Source organism: Anabrus simplex, chromosome 2, assembly GCF_040414725.1.
Source record: "Anabrus simplex isolate iqAnaSimp1 chromosome 2, ASM4041472v1, whole genome shotgun sequence".
NCBI lineage: Eukaryota > Metazoa > Arthropoda > Insecta > Orthoptera > Tettigoniidae > Anabrus > Anabrus simplex.
In genome coordinates, this window is record NC_090266.1 from 615,351,494 (window position 1) to 615,374,226 (window position 22,733).

The 22,733-nt window shown below is 38.8% G+C and overlaps 1 protein-coding gene across 1 annotated transcript in view; it reads right to left on the reverse strand.

The window, feature by feature from the left end:
- Nucleotides 1–22,733, reverse strand: part of Synj (synaptojanin) — a 427,286-nt gene that overhangs the window by 283,593 nt on the left and 120,960 nt on the right. The window contains exons 5-6 of the mRNA XM_068226016.1: nt 18,597–18,741; nt 4,315–4,488 (exon numbers count right to left, since the gene is read on the reverse strand). Of these exons, the coding sequence (XP_068082117.1) occupies nt 4,315–4,488; nt 18,597–18,741 (319 nt within the window). The remainder of the gene's footprint in view (nt 1–4,314; nt 4,489–18,596; nt 18,742–22,733) is intronic.

Here is a 22,733-nt window from a genome sequence, read left to right on the forward strand (position 1 = left end):
ACAACAATGAAAGGGATATTTATGGATGCTTTAGAGAAAATATGTTTATGTGTAGACCAGAAAAGCAATAATGAGAATAATTTAAATGAACCGCTGAATGAAGAAAATGTGATGTACAAATTAGCGTACAATCATATACGGAAAAAGGAGAGAAAGAGAGAGTGAAAGAAATAGTTCCGGTCATTGACACGCTCCCCGTCCCCTCCCCCACATTACGTAACCAGCAGCATAGCGACAAGTAGCAGCTGGCCTCGTAAGGTCAATGGCAGCAAGCACAGGAGCAAAGGACATGTTTGTTTGGTTCAGACAAGTAACCTTGTTTAATTAACAAATTTGGTACCAGCTGAAACTGAAGTAAGTAAAAAATTAAATTCTCTAGTCATATGAGTTGTAATCTTTTTTGTAAAAAATAAATTCTCTAAAGTTGGTTTTTATGGTTATTTATTTTAAAGGAACTTGACGGTTAAAAGTGGCTTGCATGGTCGGACGAGATTAAGAGGAGAAATTCTGATTTATGTGAAAGGTCTTGGAACTATAGCAGTAAGTTCAGCGACAATTATTGGAATAAAACATACAATTAAGATATTTGAATTATTAGAAATTTGAATGTAATGTTGCCTTATTTTTAGGTGTAAATAAGGATTTAAGGAAAGGAGAAGTTTTCAAGAACAGAGCATTTCAAATTTTAGTATATAGTGACTAACTTGATAGGTTTTATTCATTTTATGATTTGAAAATTATTCTAATTTTAAAGTTTTTATTAAATAACATAGTAAGTGTAAGTGAACAGTTTCAATCAATCAACACTGATCTGCATTTAGGGCAGTCGACCAGGTGGCAGATTCCCTATCTGTTGTTTTCCTAGCCTTTTCTTAAATGATCGCAAAGAAATTGGAAAATTATTGAACATTTCCCTTGGTAAGTTATTCCAATCCCCAACTCCCCTTCCTATAAACGAATATTTGCCCCAATTTGTCCTCTTGAATTCCAACTTTATCTTCATACTGTGATCTTTCCTACTTTTAAAGACACCAATCAAACTTATTCGTCTACTGATGTCCTCCCACCCTATCTCTCCACTGACAGCTCGGAACATACCACTTATCGTAATCTATAATCTTCATTTCCGTATTGACGAATTGCACAATTAAAAATAGGAGAGGATTTCCACCAATCAATACTTATTTATTGCATATATTAAGCTACAGGACCGGTTTCGACCTCATATACAAGGTCATCTTCAGCTGAACCATAAATACATATTTATATAATGAAGCTTTGATTAAGATTGTGTTGTTAAAGGAATGCTATATGATGATGATGTACATTTAGTCGCATACAAATGGGGCATGTCTTAGCGTGAACTGGCGTATATGTCATTCTGTACGATATTGCAACTGTATGTCTAAAATATTATGTTGAAGGTCTTAAAATTAGTGTATAAAACATATCTTTACTTAAACTAACTAACTAACTAACTAACCAACCAACCAACCTTGTATATGAGGTCAAAACCGGTCCTGTAGCTTAATATATGCAATAAATAAGTATTGATTGGTGGAAATCCTCTCCTATTTTTAATTGTACATACCACTTAATCGAGCAGCTCGTCTCCTTTCTCCCAAGTCTTCCCAACGCAAACTTTGCAACATTTTTGTAACGCTACTCTTTTGACGGAAATCGCCCAGAACAAATCGAGCTGCTTTTCTTCGGATTTTTCCCAGTTCTTGAATCAAGTAATCCTGGTGAGGATCCCATACACTGGAACTATACTCTAGTTGGGGTCTTACCAGAGACTTATACGCCCTCTCCCTTACATCCTTACTACAACCCCTAAATACCCTCATAACCATATGCAGAGATCTGTACCCTTTATTAACAATCATATTTATGTGATTACCCAAATGAATGTCTTTTCTTATATTAACACCTAGGTACTTACAATGATATATATAAGAAAACATAAAGGTCCAATAATACTGCCTTGAGGAATTCCCCTCTTAATTATCACAGGGTCAGATAAAGCTTTGCCTACTCTAATTCTCTGAGTTCTATTTTCTAGAAATATAGCCACCCATTCAGTCACTCTTCTTTCTAGTCCAATAGCACTCATTTTTACCATTAGTCTTCCATGATCTACCCTATCAAATGCCTTAGATAGGTCAATCGCAATGCAGACCATTTGGCCTCCTGAACCCAGGATATCTGCTATATCTTGCTGAAATCCTACAAGCTGAGCTTCAGTGGAATAACCTTCCTAAACCCAAACTGTCTTCTGTCAAACCAGTTATTAATTTCACAATCATGTCTAATATAATCAGAAAGAATGCTTTCCCAAAGCTTACATGCAATGCATGTCAAACTGACTGGCCTGTAATTTTCAGCTTTATGTCTATCACCCTTTCCTTTATACACAGGGGCTACTATAGCAACTCTCCATTCATTTGATATAGCTCCTTCAAGCAAACAATAATCAAATAAGTATTTCAGATATGGTACTATATCCCAACCCATTGACTTAAGTTTACCCCCAGAAATCTTATCAATTCCAGCTGCTTTTCTAGTTTTCAACTTTTGTATCTTACTGTAAATGTGATTGTTATCATAGGTAAATGTTAATACTTCTTTAGTATTAGTCTCCTCCTCTATCTGGACATTATCCTTGTAACCAATAATCTTTACATACTGCTGACTGAATACTTCTGCCTTTTGAAGATCCTCGCGTACACATTCCCCTTGTTCATTAATGATTCCTGGAATGTCCTTCTTTGAACCTGTTTCTGCCTTAAAGTACCTATACATACCCTTCCATTTTCCACTAAAATTTGTATGACCCCCAATTATGCTTGCCATCATGTTATCCTTAGCTGACTTCTTTGCTAGATCCAATTTCCTAGTAAGTTCCTTCAATTTCCCCTTACTTCCATAACCATTTCTAATTCTATTTCGTTCCAACCTGCACCTCCTTCTTAGTTTCTTTACTTCTCTGTTATAATATAGTGGATCTTTACCATTCCTTACAACCTTTAAAGGTACAAACCTATTTTCACATTCCTCAACAACTGCTTTAAACCCATCCCCGACTCTGTTTACATTTTTATTTACCATTTTCCAGCATTCATATTTATTTTTTTTAAACTCCCTCATGCCTGTTTTATCTGCCATATGGTACTGCCTAATAATGCTAATTTTAATACCTTCCTTTCTTTCACATTAATTTTTTACTACGACAAAAACAGCTTCGTGATCAGTAATATCATCTATTACTTTGGTTTCTCTATAGAGCTCATCTGGTTTTATCAGCACCACATCCAAAATATTCTTCCCTCTAGTTGGTTCCATCACTTTCTGAATCAGCTGCCCTTCCCATATTAACTTATTTGCCATTTGTTGTTCATGCTTCCTGTCGTTCGCATTACCTTCCTAATTGACATTTGATACAAAAGAGATATTTTGACGATTTCATGACTGATGTATAATTTGTTTTGTCGATGACTGCATTGTACAAATGTGTCAAGTCCAAGGATTTTGTTTGATGTTTTTGAACTGCTGAGGAAAAGAACAGTTCAGTTCTAGAAACATGTACGGTAGACAATTATAATAAAATGTAAAGTAATGACAAGGCGGAAAAGTGTTTCGTACAAATTGCACCCCGGGTTCTCAAGGCATTTGTTGCAACACTTTCAACCAACTTCAACCATATTTCCCGACTTTCTCACTGTTTCCCATGTTGCACAATCTTGAGCAATCCATACCACTATACCATAGGTACAGATTCTCACCCAAATGAAAAGTTACACAAAATATAATGATACACATATTCAATATTCCCTAACTACAAATCCTCCTTATAATATTACATTATTCTATCTTAATTTAATAACATCACATGATTTTTCACTACTTTATATTACAAATTAATTATTTTACAAAAATTTCCTAACCTAAAATTGGGGGATTGTACTTTTGTACGGCTGCAATATTTACTAAAACAGAAAATACAAAATCTGCATGCATGAATCAAGAGGTGCTTTCCAGAATGGTACAGTTCGAAGAAACGTATGAAGATCATTCTTATGTAGGAGAATTGGGATTGATAATGAAAGCGTCCAGCTGTGTGAAAATGGTACCATATAAATATGAAGAGATCTCGTCCTTGTCCTGTGTTTACACATTTGTCTTCATCTCTTCTCGCGAAAATATGTTTGTGTTCAAGTTTCCATCTTACTACTGTATACAATGATCATTCTCGAGCATTATTATTTGAAATAAACATCAGTTATCAGTCTACATAATACTAAATGATGTTCATACCTGAAAAAGTTGACTCAAGACAGCTTCTCCTTCCTTGCTACCAATAAGACTCGTACCCAGCAAGTTAACAATTATTTGCCCACCATATCGCTGCTTTATAAGTTCTAAGTGACGGTCAAAAGCAGGTGCAGAGGCTTCAAATCCCCGTGACATCTTGACTTTATGAGAGCCCACCTATATCAAAATAGGACATTATTCCATTTAAAATGAAGAGAAAATTAATTACCACAACAACATTTAAAGATTATATTACAAAAGTCTAGAACTGTGAAGTTTTTCAGTGTGTTAAAACTATTGCAGGATTAATAAAATTAAAAATTACCTGAAAAAGAAAACATTGGATAACAGATTATGCTTGAAAAGAAAACCATTTAATTAAAAACAATATGAAATGTTTCATTCTTGAAAGATCATCTAAGATATCAAATCACACTATTATCATTATTATTAATTATGAATATTATGAGCACGTATAAAGATTATGTTAAAATTCTGTATATACCTTCTTAACAATTGTTGAAATATTTTAACTGAACTTAACGATGCACTCCTATTGTGCTTTCCCTCTCCTCACTGGTCCAGCTAGGACTTCAATGTGTCGTCCCTGGTGTCTTGCTGGCTGGCTTGTTTACTGTTAACTTTCCGTTAAATTATGCTCCAGTGAAGTCATCAGCTTTTGCAGAACTGGACTTGTACTTTTTTATTATTATTTCTTCGTTATGCTCATTCAAAGAGCATGTTTGAACTTGTACGTTGACCTGATGGTTTTCGGCTTCTTATCCTCGCAAAATCTCTTCATGAATGTACTGTGTTGCATCTTGAGTTCAGTGGAGCACTTCCTACCAGTTCTCTTTTTAGATTTCTCTATGAATTTGTGCTTGGCTACTATTGTGCTAAAAGTTCCACAATCTTCTATGATATCGCCCATGATGTTCATTTCTTAGAGGTCAGCCTTAGTTTCTTTTAGCCAGTTGATTACTTGCAACATTGGCATGATGAATAACACATTATTATTATTATTATTATTATTATTATTATTATTATTATTATTATTATTATTATTATTATTTACGGTTCGTGGTGTGGGTTACTGTATTCACGTGTTCTAGTTCATGAACCATGGGCTACGACTAAGTGGCCTAGTAGGTGGTCCCGAGTGTCGTGATACCAGGTACTATGGAATAGGAATGGACATCTTGGACATATTCCGAGTCATGGCCCTCCTTGTGCTCAGATGGCTAGGACTATACAATGCACCGTGGTCCCCAACCTGTTAGAGGAGATATTCTCACTGGGACTATGTGTAAATAAGACAGCATCCTGCTTCGCACAAGTTTTGCCAAGCACACTCAAAATGTGTTAAGCAAGCCTCGGACCAACGGGAGTAATTGAGTCCCAAGGGACTCCTTGGAAACGGCTTGCTGAATGAAATGGAATTTGATGGGGAGCTATGAATATCAATGGGGCTTATGGAAGAAAGAAAATAGAACTGGCTGAGTCAGCAAAGAGAATGTGTCTGGATCTGTTAGGATGTAATGATATTCAGGTAAGGGGAGATAAAAAGGAAGAGATGGGAGGTTATGAAGTATTCTTAACAGGTGTTAAAATGGAAAGGGCAGAGTACGGGATAGGACTGTTCATGAGGAATACTACTGCATGCAACACAGTTTGTGTTAGGCACATAAATGAGCAAATGTTGCAAGTATACTTGGCAGTTGGAGACATTAGGATGAGAATTGACTCAGTGTATTCAACATGTGAGGATACAGATGAGGATGAGACACATCGTTGTCACATTGAACAGCAAGGATAGAATAATGCTAATGAACAATTTTAATGCAAAATTTGGAAATAGAACAGAAGGATATGAAAATGTGATGGGTAAATGTGGGGAAGATACGGAAGCTAATAGGAATGCAAAGTGTTTACTGGACTTCTGTGCTAGTATGGGATCAGCAGTTACGAATAGATTATTGAAGTATAACACTATCTACCACTACACAAGGGAGGGTACAGACACCAGATCAATTATAGACTATAACCCACCTTAAATTCAGGAAATCTGTTAAGAATGCACGGGTTTTCCGGGGATGTTTTGATGATACAGGCCACTATCTATTTTGTAGTGAACCAAGTACCTCTAGACCTAGGCGAGTGAAATCTGTCCACAGATGAATAAGGGCAGAAAATCTCCAGGACGGGGAAACTAGACAGGAGTACACACATAAGGTGTACATAGATGAATGAAAAAGAGTGAAACAAATAATTGTTAAATCCAAGAAGTCTTGGGAAGATTTCAGTAATAACCTGGAGCGGCTGGGTCAATCGGCACGGAAACCTTTCTGGACAGTAATGACAAATCTTAGAAAGGGAGGGGAAAAAGGAAATTAATAGTGTTTTGGGTAAATCAGGTGATCTCATATTTGATCCCAGGAAATCACTGGATAAGTGGAGGGAATGTTTTGAAATTATTCTAAACATAAAAGGAAATCTTTCAGATGACTGCGAACAAGCGAGCTCATGGGATAGAGGTCAATGATGGTGAAATTACGCTTGAGGAAGTGGTAGAATGTTTAATAAATTCCTTTGTCATAAAGCAGCAGGACCAGATTAAAACTGTAATTGTGAAATATAGTGGGAAGGCAGAAATAATATGCACTCATAGAGTAATGAGATTAGCATGGAATGTTAGCTTTTCTTTTTTCTTTTCTTTTTTCTTTTTGCTTTACGTCGCACCGACACAGATAGGTCTTATGGCGACGATGGGACAGGAAAGGGCTAGGACTGGGAAGGAAGCGGCCATGGCCTTAATTAAGGTACAGCCCCAGTATTTACCTGGTTTGAAAATGGGAAACCACAGAAAACCATCTTCAGGGCTACCGACAGTGGGGTTCGAACCACTATCTCCCGAATGCTGGATACTGGCCGCACTTAAGCGACTGCAGCTATCGAGCTTGGTAGTTTTTCTTTTAATGTCACACCAACACAAAGAGATTTTATGGCGATGATGGTAAAGGAAAGGGCTAGCAGTGGGAAGTAATCGACCATGGCCTTGATTAAGGTACAGCCCCAGTATTTGCCTGGTTCGAAAATGGGAAACCATGGAAAACAATCTTCAGGGTTGCCAACAGTTTGGTTCGAATCCATAATCTCCCGAATGCATGCTGACAGCTATGTGACCCAAACGTGCAGCCATTCAATCAATGGAATGTTGGTAATATACCTTCTCACTGGACAAGAGTAGGAATTGCACCTATCTATAAGCATGGGAACAGGAAGGATTGCAACAACTTTTGAAGTATTTCATAGGATCTGCATACCAGGTAAGGTGTTCACTGCCATTTTGGAATAGAGAGAGTGATCAGTGGTTAAGAGTAAGTAGGATGAAAACCAGTATTGTTTCAGATCACAGAGGGACTGTCAGGATAAGATTTTCAGTACGTGCCAGGTAAACTGAAAAATTCTACGAGAGGAATGAAGAGTTATGTTTATGTTTCATATATCTAGAGAAGGCATATGGCAGAGTACAGAGGGAAAAATATGTTATTTTACATGGGGACTATGGGATTAAGGGCAGATTATTAAAAGTAATCAAAGGTATTTATATTGACAATTTGGCTGCAGTGAGAATTGATGGTAGAATGAGTTCTTGCTTCAAGGTACTTACAGGGATTAGACAAGGCTGTAATCTTTCATCTTTGTTGTTCATCGTTTATATGGATCATCTACTGAAAGGTATTAAGTGGCAGGGGGGATTTATTTAGATGAGTTTTGCCTATGCTGACAACTTGCTCTTAATGGCAGATTGTGCCGAAAGCCTGCAGTTTAATATCTTCGAACTTGAAAACAGGTGCAATGAGTATGATGTGAAATTAGCCTTTCCAAGACTAAAGTGATATCAGTAGTTAAGAAATCCAAGAGAGCTGAATGTCAGGTTGGGAATACGAAGCTGGTACAGGTAGATAATTTGAAGTATTTAGGATGTGTGTTATCCCAGGAATGGTGAGCGAGATTAAATCCAGGTGCAGCAAAGCTAATGCAGAGAGCTCGCAGTTGTGATCAATGGTATTCTGTAAGAAGGAAGTCTGCTTCCGGACAAAATTGTTTACACCAGTCTGTATTCAGACCAACTTTGATTTACGGGAGTGAAGGCTGAGTGGACTCAGGAGATTATTCGCAAAGTAAAAGTAACAGACCTGAAAGTAGCGAGAAAGATCGCTGGTACAAACAGGTGGGAACAACGGCAAGAGGATACTTGAAATGAGGAGATAAAGGATGAGTTGGGAACGGGTTCAATAGATGAAGCTGTATACATAAACCGGCTTCGGTGGTGGGGTCATATTAGGCAAATGAAGGATGATACGTTACATAGGAGAATAATGGACTCTATCATGGAGGGCAAAGGAAGTACAGGGAGACCAAGACGATGACAATTAGACTCGATTTCTAAAGATTTGAAGATAAGAGGTATAGAACGGCACAGAGCAAGTTACAAATAGAGGATTGTGGTGGATTTTAGTAAATTCGCAGAGGTTTGCAGACTGAACATTGAAAGGCCAGTGTTTTTCCCAGAAATTTTCGTCAGCTGGGTGGCAGAAAGGAGTAGCCGGGCAGGGAATACTACATAAAAGAAATTAATATGATAAAATTTCAATTTAGCCCCTTCAGGGCATTAACAATAATATTTCAGATGATTCAGCCGAAGCATGAATATGTTTGACTCTTGCCACGGGCAAGTGAATTGCGATAAGTTAGGCTGGCAGTGACAAATACACCTCATTCCTAGTTAACTTTAAGTGAAACTCCTAATTGAAACATAGGCATTCATATCCGATATGTTTTTTCTGTAACCCTGTGTGGTTAGTGGAACAATTTAATGTAGAAGTCAACTACACTGAACTGAGTTCTAGTGTACACAAATTGCATATTACATCTATGTTGTGGTGTAAGAATATGGTAAAGAGAAATCATACGAGTGGCATATGAGATTTGAGGTCAGCAAAGACTATAATAACAGTAAGGACATCAATTTACAGATCATTCATTACCTACAGTCAACATGGGAATCTGCAGACGCGGTGATAGACCCGGAAAGAGGATCCCAACCTAGCTGTGAAATTGAGGTCAGCTGCAGGATATCGGAGCCAAAGATGAACAACTAAAATGCAGTGGTCTACGACCTGAGCAGAGGATGACGTAGGAGAAGCCAGATGAGTACCACTAAAATTATTTAAGTTATTGTATGTACATGGAGCACTGTGAACAGCTTAGGGGATATTAGTGTAAATTCAGGTAGTTACTAGATTCTGATCCAAATAAGGAATGGTTGTGCATCTCAGTTAGTTAAACTTAAGCATGTCACTACAAGTTGCTATTAATATTTTATGTATTGTCCACGTTGTTTGCAGTCAAGTTTATTGAATTTTGGAGTAGTATTTAAATTAAGATTCAGAGAATTATTATTACAAACATATGTTTGATGGATGGTGGTGGTAGTAGTAGTAGTAGTAGTAGTAGTAGTAGTAGTAGTAGTAGTAGTAGTAGTAGTAGTAGTTACCAGGGTATGTCGGGATATCTGATACATTCTAGTGAATTCTAATGACGGACCTGATATCTAATTCGCATCTTAATCAGCTTTGCCATGTCTTGGGAGGAAGAGTTTGGTATGGTGGTATCGTCAATAGCAGCAAGTCGTCTTTGAATATACATTACGATATGATGGAAATAATGTGTGTTCATGAATTCACAGATAAGGTCTGCATGGAATATGACAGTGTCCTCAAATTTGGATAAATAATGATGTTGATCAGTAGGAATAGGCAGATTTTCTATAGGTGTGATGTTTACATTTTTGAGGTGTTTTGAGAAGGTGTTAAGTGAATGATATTTGTGTTCTTCGAGAAATGATCACTCCTGTGTGAGGCCAGCCATAGACTTAGGGAACATTTGACTTAGGCCTCATTGATACTTAGGGAACATTTGACTTAGGCCTCATTGATATTATCAAGTGTTTTGAATTAGGAATTCCTTCACCTCTGTACCAAAGTTTGTTAAGTCTTCAAATTCCTATTCAGCAACAAACTGTGATTTGTGTTATTTAGATGTGTTTGGGTCGACTCCTGTAATATCTGATAAATTGAATCAACATACAAATTTCATTCCAGGGTATTATCTTTTTACTTATTAATGATTTTCCTTAGGCTAGCGTTGTGGAGACTTGCTTATATTTTCTTCTGTTGAAATGCAGTCCTCATAGTAGTTCTTTTAAAAGTTGCCTTTATAAGAGCGATATGCTTAGGGTTAATGTAATTAATATTAGATTAGATCCCCTGATGCCTACTAGTGGTGTTACAGTGATAGGATTCATTCCGTCTTTCGAAGGGGGTATTTGATTTAGGAGATCTTTTTAATGAACAATGTGTAACCAAACTGAATTTAAGCTTGAGTAACTATAAATGACTCCAATTCTAGTTCAGGTGTTTCAATTCATGATTATGTAAAAAAAACAAGGTAATTAAAGTGAATTAACTTTAATAATGATTGCAGTCCAGGTATAAATGATTATAGTTTAGGATGAGAGATGTTTAAATTCTTTAAAGAATGCAAACATGAGGTAATGGAGTGACTTTGGACAAGACTGGATGTTTTAAGTTTAAATAGGAGTTAAGTTTATATAAACACTGAAAGTACTATATTGTTTCAATGCAAATTAAATTTAAATAATGACATTAATATTCAGTTAAGTTATCCTGGTCATGAAAATAAACACTTAATTTTGAATTTTATTCTGCTTATTTCATTCAGCTCGCCCTCCCCTGAGATTTTAAGAGTCTCATTATGGGTACAGTATATACAGTATGTAATTTTTGCTTTAATGATCCTTGGGAAATTCTCTCACAAGTACATGGATGCATGTGATCTTTTGCCCATGGCTTTCACAAAGTTTCTGACGAGACCCAATTTAATGTGAGAAGGATGTACACACTTTAGGGGTCAACAAGAGAAGAGTTCACGACATTCATTTGTCCTGGCAGTGATTCATTCTGAGCAGGCCAATTTTTCCCCACAATAGCATTTTTTTCTGTATCTGCTGTCCCACTTGCATTGAAAGCTTTAGTGCTTTGTGTATCCAAGCTGCATGTTGAGCAAAATTGCAATTACCTCAAGATCTCCACATATATACCATTTGTTTCCTAGAGCTTTAACGCCGCACCAATACATCAAAGGTTTTCAGTGACGCAAGGATAGGAAAGGGTTAGGATTGGGAAGGAAGCATCCGTGGCCTTAATAACAGTACAGCCCCAGCATTTGCCTGCTGTTAAAAAAGGAAACCATGGAACACAATTTTCAAGGCTGTTGATGATGGGTACACCATTTGTATTTCTCATATTGGATAAGTGTAAGCAGCATTCTAAAGTTCTCATACGTCTCCTTCAGGTTCACTGCATGAACAAAAGGAAGAGAAGGAAATCTGTTCCCACTGCAGAGAAGTACTGCTTTCAGACTAACTTTGCTAGAATCTATGAACGAGCGCCACTCATTTACATAGAATTCATGGCCAAGAGTCTCCATAACGGATTCAATATTACAAAAAATGTCACCTTTGTTGGAGAAATATTCAGAAAAAACAGCATGGCAGTCACAGGAAACACTCACTTTCGTATTGCAAAAAATATTTAATCCTTTTAATCGCAAAGCCAGAAGCTCAGCCTGTTGCTTCAACAAATTTAAATCATGAACAAGATCGTTAACATCGCCTTGAGACATAAAGTGTCATTTGATTCACAAAGGGCTTGAAATGTTGAATAGGCATGTATATCTCCTTCTCTGTCTTCTGAGTGTTCATCATCACTGTATTCATCTTCACTCACTATCTCATTCTCGGGAGGGAATGGTATCTGCTATTCTTCTCTATGACATACGGGCCTCACAGCAGATCGTAACCTAGAACATTGCATAGATCTCTGTTTTCAAGGTGTTCCAGCTATTTTTCTCAGACAGAAATAAGAGTCTCTTGTGTGATTCGAGGGTTCCCTCCAAATGAGGGAACAACAGAGGACGTGTGACGTAATCCTTTTAACCAGTCTGTCAAGAGTGCAACATATGTCTAACAGCATATGTTCGGGGGGGGGGGGGGGCATTTCTTGACCTGGTGACCAAATTTACACCCAAAAGACAGTTCATAGGACTTCTTTAAAAGAGGATTAAGTTTTTGTTTTTTGCAATTTCAGAGTTAACTTTCCACAGATATAACACAAATAATTCGGGCTATTTACACAGGTACGAGGTTTTTCTTTTTCTGAATAATCACAGAACAGAAACCTTCATGAAACTAGGAAAACAAACAGTCACTTCCCACACTATCAGAACTCTCAATGGTGACACATCTGGTAATAATCACAATGCGATTCCACCTGTTTGAACATGGGTCATTGGCAATGTTGCCAAACCTCCTTAATTTCCTGGAGGTGGATTTCTGAACTGAGATTCACGTATGAGAATTACATGTACATATTTTGATTGTTCTAACACAATTGCATCTACAAAATAATTAAATTAAGCCACAGCAGAATAACTAAATATACAGAGTTTTCAAGGTTTCTATTGACAGTCAACAGAAGAAAACTGAGCCTGATAGGCAAAAACTGATTTTATTTTCATATTCAGCACCTACAATTTAACTATAAACACCAATCAGATTCTTTGTGACGAAAATGCTGTTGACCAGTGTACTGTAATATACAATCTGCACCCGTGACCTCACCAAAATGTGGAAAAAGCTGTGGATGTAGTATATATATTTTTTTTTCCTGGTGACAATGGGAAAGGAAAGACTTAGGTGTGATAAGGAAGTGTCTGTGGTCTTATGGTGTATAAATGAGAAACCACTGAAAACCATCTTCAGGGCTGCCGACAGTGGGGTTCGAACCTACTATCTCCAGAAGATGAAGAACAAGCTGGTATTGTTCATAGCCTGGAATTGCCTTACTATCCCATGTGGAACAAGTAAGCTCATTCCCAGAACTTCATTTATGGGATGAAAATCATTGCGTTCATTGTCGCAGTTCAATTTATTGGATATTGTACAGCCATCAAAATGTATGGGAGTCAACACTGGTGGGTTTGGTTAAGGCTTCATTCACAGAGTTACTTTAATGGTTTTATCTATTTTAGAATTTTGTTCATTTCTCATGGCTTTACGCATGTTAGATTCAGTTTCATCTTTCACAATTTTAGTCATGTTAAACGTATAATGATTTACCACTGATATCTGTTTACCATTTTCCTGATGTTGACAAATAAAAATTGGAAATTAAATGCCCCCATAGTCTTAGTGCCGAGAATTTTCATTCCCTGTGCAGTCTTAAGGCTTGGCTCGAAGAGAATCTGTCGGCAGCTGATTTTTCAATGCGTGTGCAGGTAAGTTGGTGAGCAAGTTGATACATGTGTGGGATCTTCAGTCTTGGTGTAAGTTTTAACTAGTTGCTCTTACTATGCATTTCACGCGTAGGACATAATGTCAGACTTTATAATCATACCCCACATGTTTTTAATAAAATTCATCCACCTATACTGTTGAAATCCATGCTCATTGAAAATAAAAAGTAAAGACTACAGGGATAAAACCAAAAATGAAACGTTGCTTATGAACAGTTACTGTACGCATAAAGTTGACTGAAATTGATCCTGAAGCCACAAAAGAAGCAGTGGTAAAGTACATCATATATCACTCTTATACTGTACTGTAAGCTTACATTGTACTGTAGTCTTATATTTTAAAGCAACATGACAATTTTTTTTGCCTTGTACCAATTACTTGTAAATAAATATTCTAGTTACTTTGTGATACTGTTTCTTGAGCTCCTTACCGAGTATATTGCAATGCAGGTCTAAAGAATAACAACTCCCAAAGACTGGGGCTGAAATTGCAGTAGATAATTTGAGATCTTCATAACTTCTTTCGGTTGCTAGGAAACTGTCATGCCAAGTCATACATGTGGCATTATTACCAGTCTCATTGCACTGTCACCTTCTGATATGGGGTGCTACTAAGTTTCAATGACCACCCTCAAATAACTGGACATGTCACCTGGTTCATGAGTTAAATCTTTCCTTATATGCATCAGTTTATCTTGTTTAAGTAACCAAGCTTTGCCCATTTTGATCTAGTCCATGTCTTTTTAGCTTATGATCTCAAAGTTATTGCTGCAGCAGAAGTTCCCTTAATACATTATCCATGCATGACTCAAAATAACTGACCGCAAGTCTGACATCAAAAAAGAACATCTGTGTCTTCTTCAGAGTTCTGTCCAATTTGTAATCTGAGAACTTCACAGGCAAGATGGACGCTAAGATAGACCATCTATGGGGCCCTTTATGTACACACTTTCTGACTTGACTCATATTGATGAAACTATACCATTACGCTCGTCTTCCTTAACGATACTTCATTCTGGAACACTCTTAAAATCCCACAGGAAAAACGAGCATAAACATACATCGTAGTATTTATGTCATCCTTCCAAGCTTTGCCATGCGTGTGGACTAACAATGAGGACTGGCCTCAATGTTCACAGTCAATGGAGTCAACACTCTTGATTCCAGGATTCAGTCATGCACATCCCTAACTGAGGATCCATCTCCCTCCAAAAGAGTCTGTTCCGCCTGAAGCTGTGTTCCTTTGGGTTGCCAGGTTATTTCCCACTGCTCAACACTCAGTGTGGATTTTCTAGCTGTAAGATCTACTCCACTATCTTGGCAGGATAACCTGGCCAGACGTTGAGCTTTCTTCAGATAACCATTCCATAGACATGAACCTGAGGTCCATCATACTTCATTAAAGAGAAATATGAGGCAGGATACAGACTTTTCAACTGAAAGAGAAACTTTGCATGGACAAGGGCTACAATACAAACACCCAGGCTCTGAATGTTCTCAGATCGAAGGTTTCAAAGCATAGAAGCGACATGAGTTATGGTGAACAGAGGTGTGTTTTGTGAAATCCAGACACTGGAACATCTACCACAGTGTTTTGATGTAGGTGTCATCTGAACATGAGAATTTCACTTCGGTCACTGATAAAAGCAATTTCTTTTGCAAATTCTGGCAAAGCAGGGTGTGATTTTGATTCAAACACATGGAAGAAGAAGAATCCCTTCATATTCACTGTGTAGCAGTAACAAAACTTTAATGGTAATGTACATATAGATACCAGTAATTACCTGAACATTTTCAAATGCAGTAATTGAGTACCTTATTAAAACACATACTAATTCATTTTTTAAAAAATTCAGACAACTGAATTTTAATTCTTCATCCAAAATTTATTACCACATCAATAGTCAGTGAAATTATTTTCTCAAAAACAAAATGATTTGGCAAGAGCAAGTTTGTTCTTCAGTGTCATCTTGACAACATGAAAGAGACCGAGGTACGAGTGATGCTAGTAATGCCATTCCTTATGCAGACAGTCCCTGTGATGAATGGTACGTATACATAACTCATTCAGTTGCATGGTGTATGCATTTCAGGGAGTATGGCAGAATGATAGATAAAAACACCTTTTGGCTCGGTGAACAAAGCAGCGGGAAACTACCTCACAATTAATTTCACCTTGTCAGTGACACACAGCTAGGCCATCTATGATAGCTGATGGTGGAGCTGTCATGAATACAACTGGCCTTTAAGATGAGGACTTGAGAAACATGAAAGATGCTATTTCTTGAGGGATGAAGTATTTCTGCACCTGTCCCTTCGCACAAGTCACAGCAAAATGTAGCTTCCACTGAAGTCTAGGTCTGATTTGTGGCTAGGACAGTAAGGAAGCTGCTGAGTACATGAGAACATGACCAGTGCATCTAGATATTATGAAGTGTGTTATTCATAGGGCTGGTTGTACCGCAAAAGTACTTTCTGGCCGATGAAAAACAGCAATGGCAAACTATCTTGCTCATTATCATGTCTTGTACACCCCATTATGCACCACCATCTGTTTTTACAGTTTCCCTATAACCAGTTAGTCTTTGGTGGTGCTAGTAAAGGACTAAACCAGCCTCTCAACAGAATATACTAAGAGTACAAATATGACACTCCAGAATTAATTTAATGATATAGTTTTTAAGTCTCATTAACTACTTTTTGACGGTTTTCAGAGATGCTGAGGTGCCAGAATTTAGTCCCACAGGAGTTATTACATGCTGGTAAATCTACCAATACAAGGCTGACATATTTGGGTACCTTAAAATACCAGCGGACTGAGCCAGAATGAACCTGCCATGCTGGGGTCAGAAGACCAGCTCCTCAACCATCTGAGCCACTCAGCCTAGGTCCCCGTTTCTTTCCCATTGTTTGATTACTTGATCAGTACGCTGCCTTTACAAGTCCAAATATGGTAACACTGCTGTCAACACTTCAGAAACTACACAAAAAATTTTATAATGTTATTTCAGTGAAATAAAGTTGGAGGAGATAGTTTTTAACAATATGACAGTATTGAATGACTAAATTCTCAGAACTCATAGCCAACAATATAAGGAAAATTTGAAATGCTGAACCACTACCATTTATCCTGATTTTCTGACAAACACAGTATAGATTACTGGATCCAGAGCGCTCAGTCAACACTACGAACTATTAATATCAATAGAACTTCCCCCATGAGGAGGCTGCCACAAGGACAAAGTATATCAACTACACAGTATTTTGGCTCGTAAGTTTGCCAGATAGAAATACCCATCACAAGGCTCAGGAATAAGTTTGGAACGAATTTTGAATGTGGCATGATGTATGGTTCTTCAAGGGTTTTATAGATGGTTGTGGAGTATGGTTACTGAACCTCGTATTGCAGTGATAGCGATGTCATGAAGTTGTGCCAGGTTGAGACCGAGAGAATCCCACACTTGTACAAGAAATTTAGGGATTGTGCCTCGAGCTACGATCATGAGTCCATGGACGGAAATATTGTCTAGGTGATATAAGTCCTTATAGTAGTTCACGGGAGGCTGGTACATGGACTTCTTCTCGGTGTCTACCTCTTCGACCCGGTCAGCGTACTGGCCTTCGGTTCAGAGGGTCCCGGGTTCGATTCCCGGCCGGGTCGGGGATTTTAACCTTCATTGGTTAATTCCAGTGGCTCGGGGGCTGGGTGTTTGTGCTGTCCCCAACATTCCTGCAAGTCACACACCACATATAACACTATCCTCCAACACAATAACACGCAGTTACCTACACATGGCAGATGCCGCCCACCCTCATCGGAGGGTCTGTCTTACAAGGGCTGCACCCGGCTAGAAATAGCCACACGAAATTATTATTACCTCTTCGACCTGGCCAACGTGCGACTCGAAGTGTGTTGTGGGATCTAAGATTAGTCCTTGCTTGCTAGCTGGCTGAAAGGCTATATGTCAATACGCCTGTTACTCCCACAGGTAGCTAGGCCAGAAACCTCTTTGTGCACCGTGAAACCATGATCCCTCAGCGAGGTCGCGGTCATGTGTCAAATTGTATGATGGCGGGAATTTCTCAATACCTCCCCATGAGGACAGGCACCCAGGACATGGGCAAGAGTTTCGTGCGCTCTGTGGCAACGCCGACAGAGGGTGTTGTCCTGGAACCTTCCCGGCACGGAGCGAATGGCGCAAAAATTAGCTGTCATCTTGATGGCCTCTCTCCATTCCGCACAGTATAAGCCTCGGTGATCTCTTATCCAATTGTTACCTGGCATGTATTCCTGGAAGAGTCTAACACCCTTTCCTTTGTGCGGCAGCTTCGTCCATGACAATTTCTCTGTCTCGTAGTATCTGTCTGACCTTCCTTACATTGGGAAGATGGCTGTTTTTGGGAATAACTTGATCATTCGATTTCTATGCTTAGATCTTGCAAACAAATTGTACGTTCTTGCTCCAAATTCCTAGTTGCATTAATGTAGCCGTTATTTGCAAGCATTAATTTATTACAGATGTTAATATGCTGTAGTTTGGCTTCCCAAGTGGCGTGAAACAAACCGAGGCCTTTATACTTCCTTTCAGTGTACACCATGTGATCTGGAACGTCTGCTGGTAGTTGCAATAAATCTTTAGTTCCACTCTTTAATATTTTATCCGCATCTGATGGAAAAGTTTGGAGAGATAAAAGAATTACTTTACCTTAACAGAACAAATGTACTGACATGACATTCCAGAATTCATTTTATATTCTATGCAATTTTCCCATTAATTTATACAGATAAGGCACCTTCTGAAAACAAAGTTGTCACACACTGATGACAGATAAAATGTACTTGCCTGGACACCAGTCTGCTCCCAAAAAAGTGGAACTGATCCTCGGGTTTGTACAAATGATGTTATTTCGTTGTCTAAAAATATGACTTGCTCAGATTCCACAAAATTGGCTACGTGACCATCGTCGTTGCTTCCACGGACATTGAACCTGAACATAGTGAATAAAAGCAAAGTGTAAGTACTTGATCTACAGCCAACTTGTAACAAATGTACTATTGTCAAAAGGTAGTATAGGTATTACACTTGATACAATTTCCATCATGCATACATATTACGCATAGCTGATAGGTAAAATCCACTAGCGAATGAATGAGGCCTTGCCAAAAAAGATACAAGTGGTATGACTAACAGATGTTAAGCTATACAACACCCAATCCAGTGTAACACCACAGAGAAAAATGGATGAGGGAGCAAATCAATGTTTTACAAATGATTTCAAGATAATTAGTTAGCACGTTAATTGTTAGGCCACCGAGCTCGATAGCTGCAGTCGCTTAAGTGCGGCCAGTATCCAGTATTCGGGAGATAGTAGGTTCGAACCCCACTGTCGGCAGCCCTGAAGATGGTTTTCTGTGGTTTCCCATTTCCACACCAGGCAAATGCTGGGGGCTGTACCTTAATTAAGGCCACGGCCGCTTCCTTCCCAACCCTAGCCCTTACCTGTCCCATCGTAGCCATAAGACCTATCTGTGTCTGTGCGAAGTAAAGCAACTAGAAAAAAAAAAAATTGTCAGGCTGGTTACTGTGCTATGGTAATAATTACAACATACAGCCAGTGTCTCAACGCTGAGCGTCGGGGAGCAGTAAATAGCCTGATGCTCTAAGGTGACCGAAGGCTTTAGGCAGAAGAGTTTCCTTAGGTCTAACCAGTGTAGAAAATGACATCTGAATCCATCGAGTAATGTCTGACCCGTGGTTAGGGGCAGCTGCAAAAGGCATCTATACTCCATGTTACGAGTGGCCTGATCACCTGCTGACAGTAGCTCTAAATTGCCTCTAGACGTGGTGACCCTATTGTAATATTAGATGATGCGATGATGCCTGTAGTTTAAAGGGGCCTAACATCGAGGTCATTGGCCCCTAATGATACGAAATGAAATAGCAACAAAAAATTCAAAATCATCCACTGACCAAAATAAGGAAATGTCATGAAGAATGAATGGATGGACATGAACAAAAAACAGTGGATCCGACACAAAAAAAGATCATAAATAATAGTATTACTGACCAAGGGACCACTTATAAAGCATAATCCTGAATCGAGGATGCTGTGTCCAAAATCCATGTCTAAGGCCCCACAGAATGGTACATGTCGCGAATAAAGTAGAACCATGGTATTTGTCATGTTGGGGAACTAATCATAAGTAGCAAAGACTCACGGTGTTCCACACAAGATGGTACTACTCACAAATAATGTACTTTGTACAGGTAACGCAGACCTATGGTGTTTCTCACACAATGGCGCCACTCATAGCCAACGCAAACCGATGAGGTTCCTCACCTAGGTGTACTAGGCACAGGTGCCGGTGTTCCCGTGATGTTCCTCACATAGTGGGTACTAATCACAGGCAACGCAGACCCACGGTGTCGCTCACGTGGGTACGACGCACGGGTACTGGAAACCCACAGACCAGCCTCTTTGCTGCTACTAATCACAAACCTATTTCGTACCTAATATAGTGGTACTACTCGCAAGTACAGGCAACCCATGGTGTTCCCCGCGTGATGGTACGAATCAAAAGTAGTTTCATGGTTCTAATTCAATCATCCCTTGGTCGCCCCTTTTAATCGCCTCTCACGACAGGCAGGGGATACCGTGGGTGTATTACTCGTCTACGACCCCCGCCCACAGGGGGTAAAGAGAGAGAGAAAAGAAGAAGAAAGAAGGGATCCGTCACTTCGTAAGATGAAGTAACAGACGAAGAAAGGCAAGGGCCACGAAGGATGTGAAAATGAAAGACTCCCCAGGCCTCGAATTCTCTAATACCGTCGGGGTCGGAAAAGAACAAGAGTTGACCAAGGGAGGACGGACAGGATAGACGAAAGTGAGGAGCCTGGCATAAGTAAGTGGAAGCAATGCCAAGACTCAGCTAAGGGCCCTGTGGTCGCCAATCCACACTCCCAAGTTGAGAGCCCCTTTTATTCTTCATCTGAGTCCCCCATGCACAGGAGGGCGTAATATTAGACGAAAATGAAAATGGGACTTTTAAATCAGCCTCAAAAAAGGTAAGGACATTCCCAGAAGCGATGCGAAGATATTATGAAGGGGGAACTGTGAGAAATGGGCGATCAGCAGAGAACATATTGAAGGTGGCAATAATCAACCTCATGTCGCTGACTGGAAAGTCAAAAGATGTGACTGATCTCCTAGGGAAGGAGAATATAAAGTAGCTATGATGGGATTGAATGGTGTTAAGTAGAGAGTGGTGGTGATTGTTTTAAGAGGAAGCACAACTGGGCAACTATCCTCTAGCCTACTTAGGTAGAGATGAAAAGGAAAGAAGAAGTTGAGGAAAGGATATATACTCTATACTGGAATGGAGGACATCAAGCAAAGACTGGAGTGAGGATAATAACCGACAAGATCTCAGATGAGTATGTAGATAAAGTGGACTGCATGAAAGAATAAAAAAGATACAGTTAAAGACAGAGAATGGAGTAAAGGATTTTATCGAAGTGCATGCACGCCAGACAGGATGCAAAGAAGATACGGGCAAATTCCTGGAGACACTGGAGAGAGAAATAAAGGATGAGGAATTGACTGGCATGGGAGAATTTAATGCAATGGTGGTATGCAACAGTAAAGGAATGGAAGAAGTCACTGGACCTTTTGGATATGGAAAGAGGAATGATGAAGGATTCAAATATACATTGAAACCACACATATCCAGAACTGAGGTGGAGTCTGGGAGTGGAATGGAACATGTTCAAGACGACATTAGTAAGCTGTGCAGGGAGAGCTTGTGGTAGAAGAGCTCAAACAGTGAAAGATAAAGGGACCCCATGGTGGAATAATAGGGTATAGGAAGCAGTAAAAAAAGCATGGCAAGTATGGAATAGGGATAAAAATGAAAAGAAAAAAAGTATTAGGAAACAAAAAGAAGGTGCAAAAAAGTAGTAAGTGAAGAAAAGAAAAGCTGGGAAGGCTTTACACGAGAACTGGTACAGGATGTGTACAGCAGTAAGAGGATTTTATATGGACGCGTAAGATTGAAGAGAAAAGAAAGTCTACACAGAGCCAGATGAAAGAGAAAAGAGGAGAGATAACACAGCCATAGAAATTAAGAAAAAGGTGGAAGTATTACGTATTACTTTAATTCCTGAATCTGAGAAGGGCTATAGAATGGATGATGGAAGCAGAGTGCAAGGAGAGAGAATCTGAGAGTGAAATCTCAATGCAAGAGGTGGAAACTGATGTTGAATGAAAGTGTGAAAAGCAACAGGACTGGATGAATTGTGTGTGGAAATTATAAAAGCAGCAGGACCCACTGCTCTACAATGACTGTATAGGCTATTTTGATGTATTTAGAAAGAAATACCAATAACAAATGACTGGAGTAAAGAAGTAATACATCTATATTTAAGAAGGGAGACAAGAAGATATGTAGTAATTATCAAGGAATCACACTCAGGTAGCAAATATATTTGGAAGAGTACTAGAAAAGAGAATGATAAGAAAGGTGGATGGACAATTACGAGAAGAGCAACATGGCTTTCAAAATGGAAAATCAACACTAGACCCCATCCTCAGTACAAGGCAGTTAATGGAAAAGAAAATTGGGAATGCAGAAGAGATACGGTGACAACATTCCTTGGTTTACAGAAGGCTTATGATAGTGTATAAAGAGCAAAGGCGTGGAGAGTAATGCAACAGAAAGGATTTGGAAAACAAATGAGAATATGTGCATGCAATGTACAAAAATTGTTGCAGCAGTGTCAAGACACATGTGGAGAGGGCAGAGTGGTTTTGGAATTTAAATGTACTACAACAAGGAAGTGTGTTGTCACCACTGTTATTTGTAATGGTTATGGACAATATTGTAAAGGAGACAAAGGTAAAATATGGTGACAGGGAGCTAAAGGCAACGCCATTTGCAGATGATATTATGGAGTGGGAAGCAAAGAGAGTGGAAGTACAAG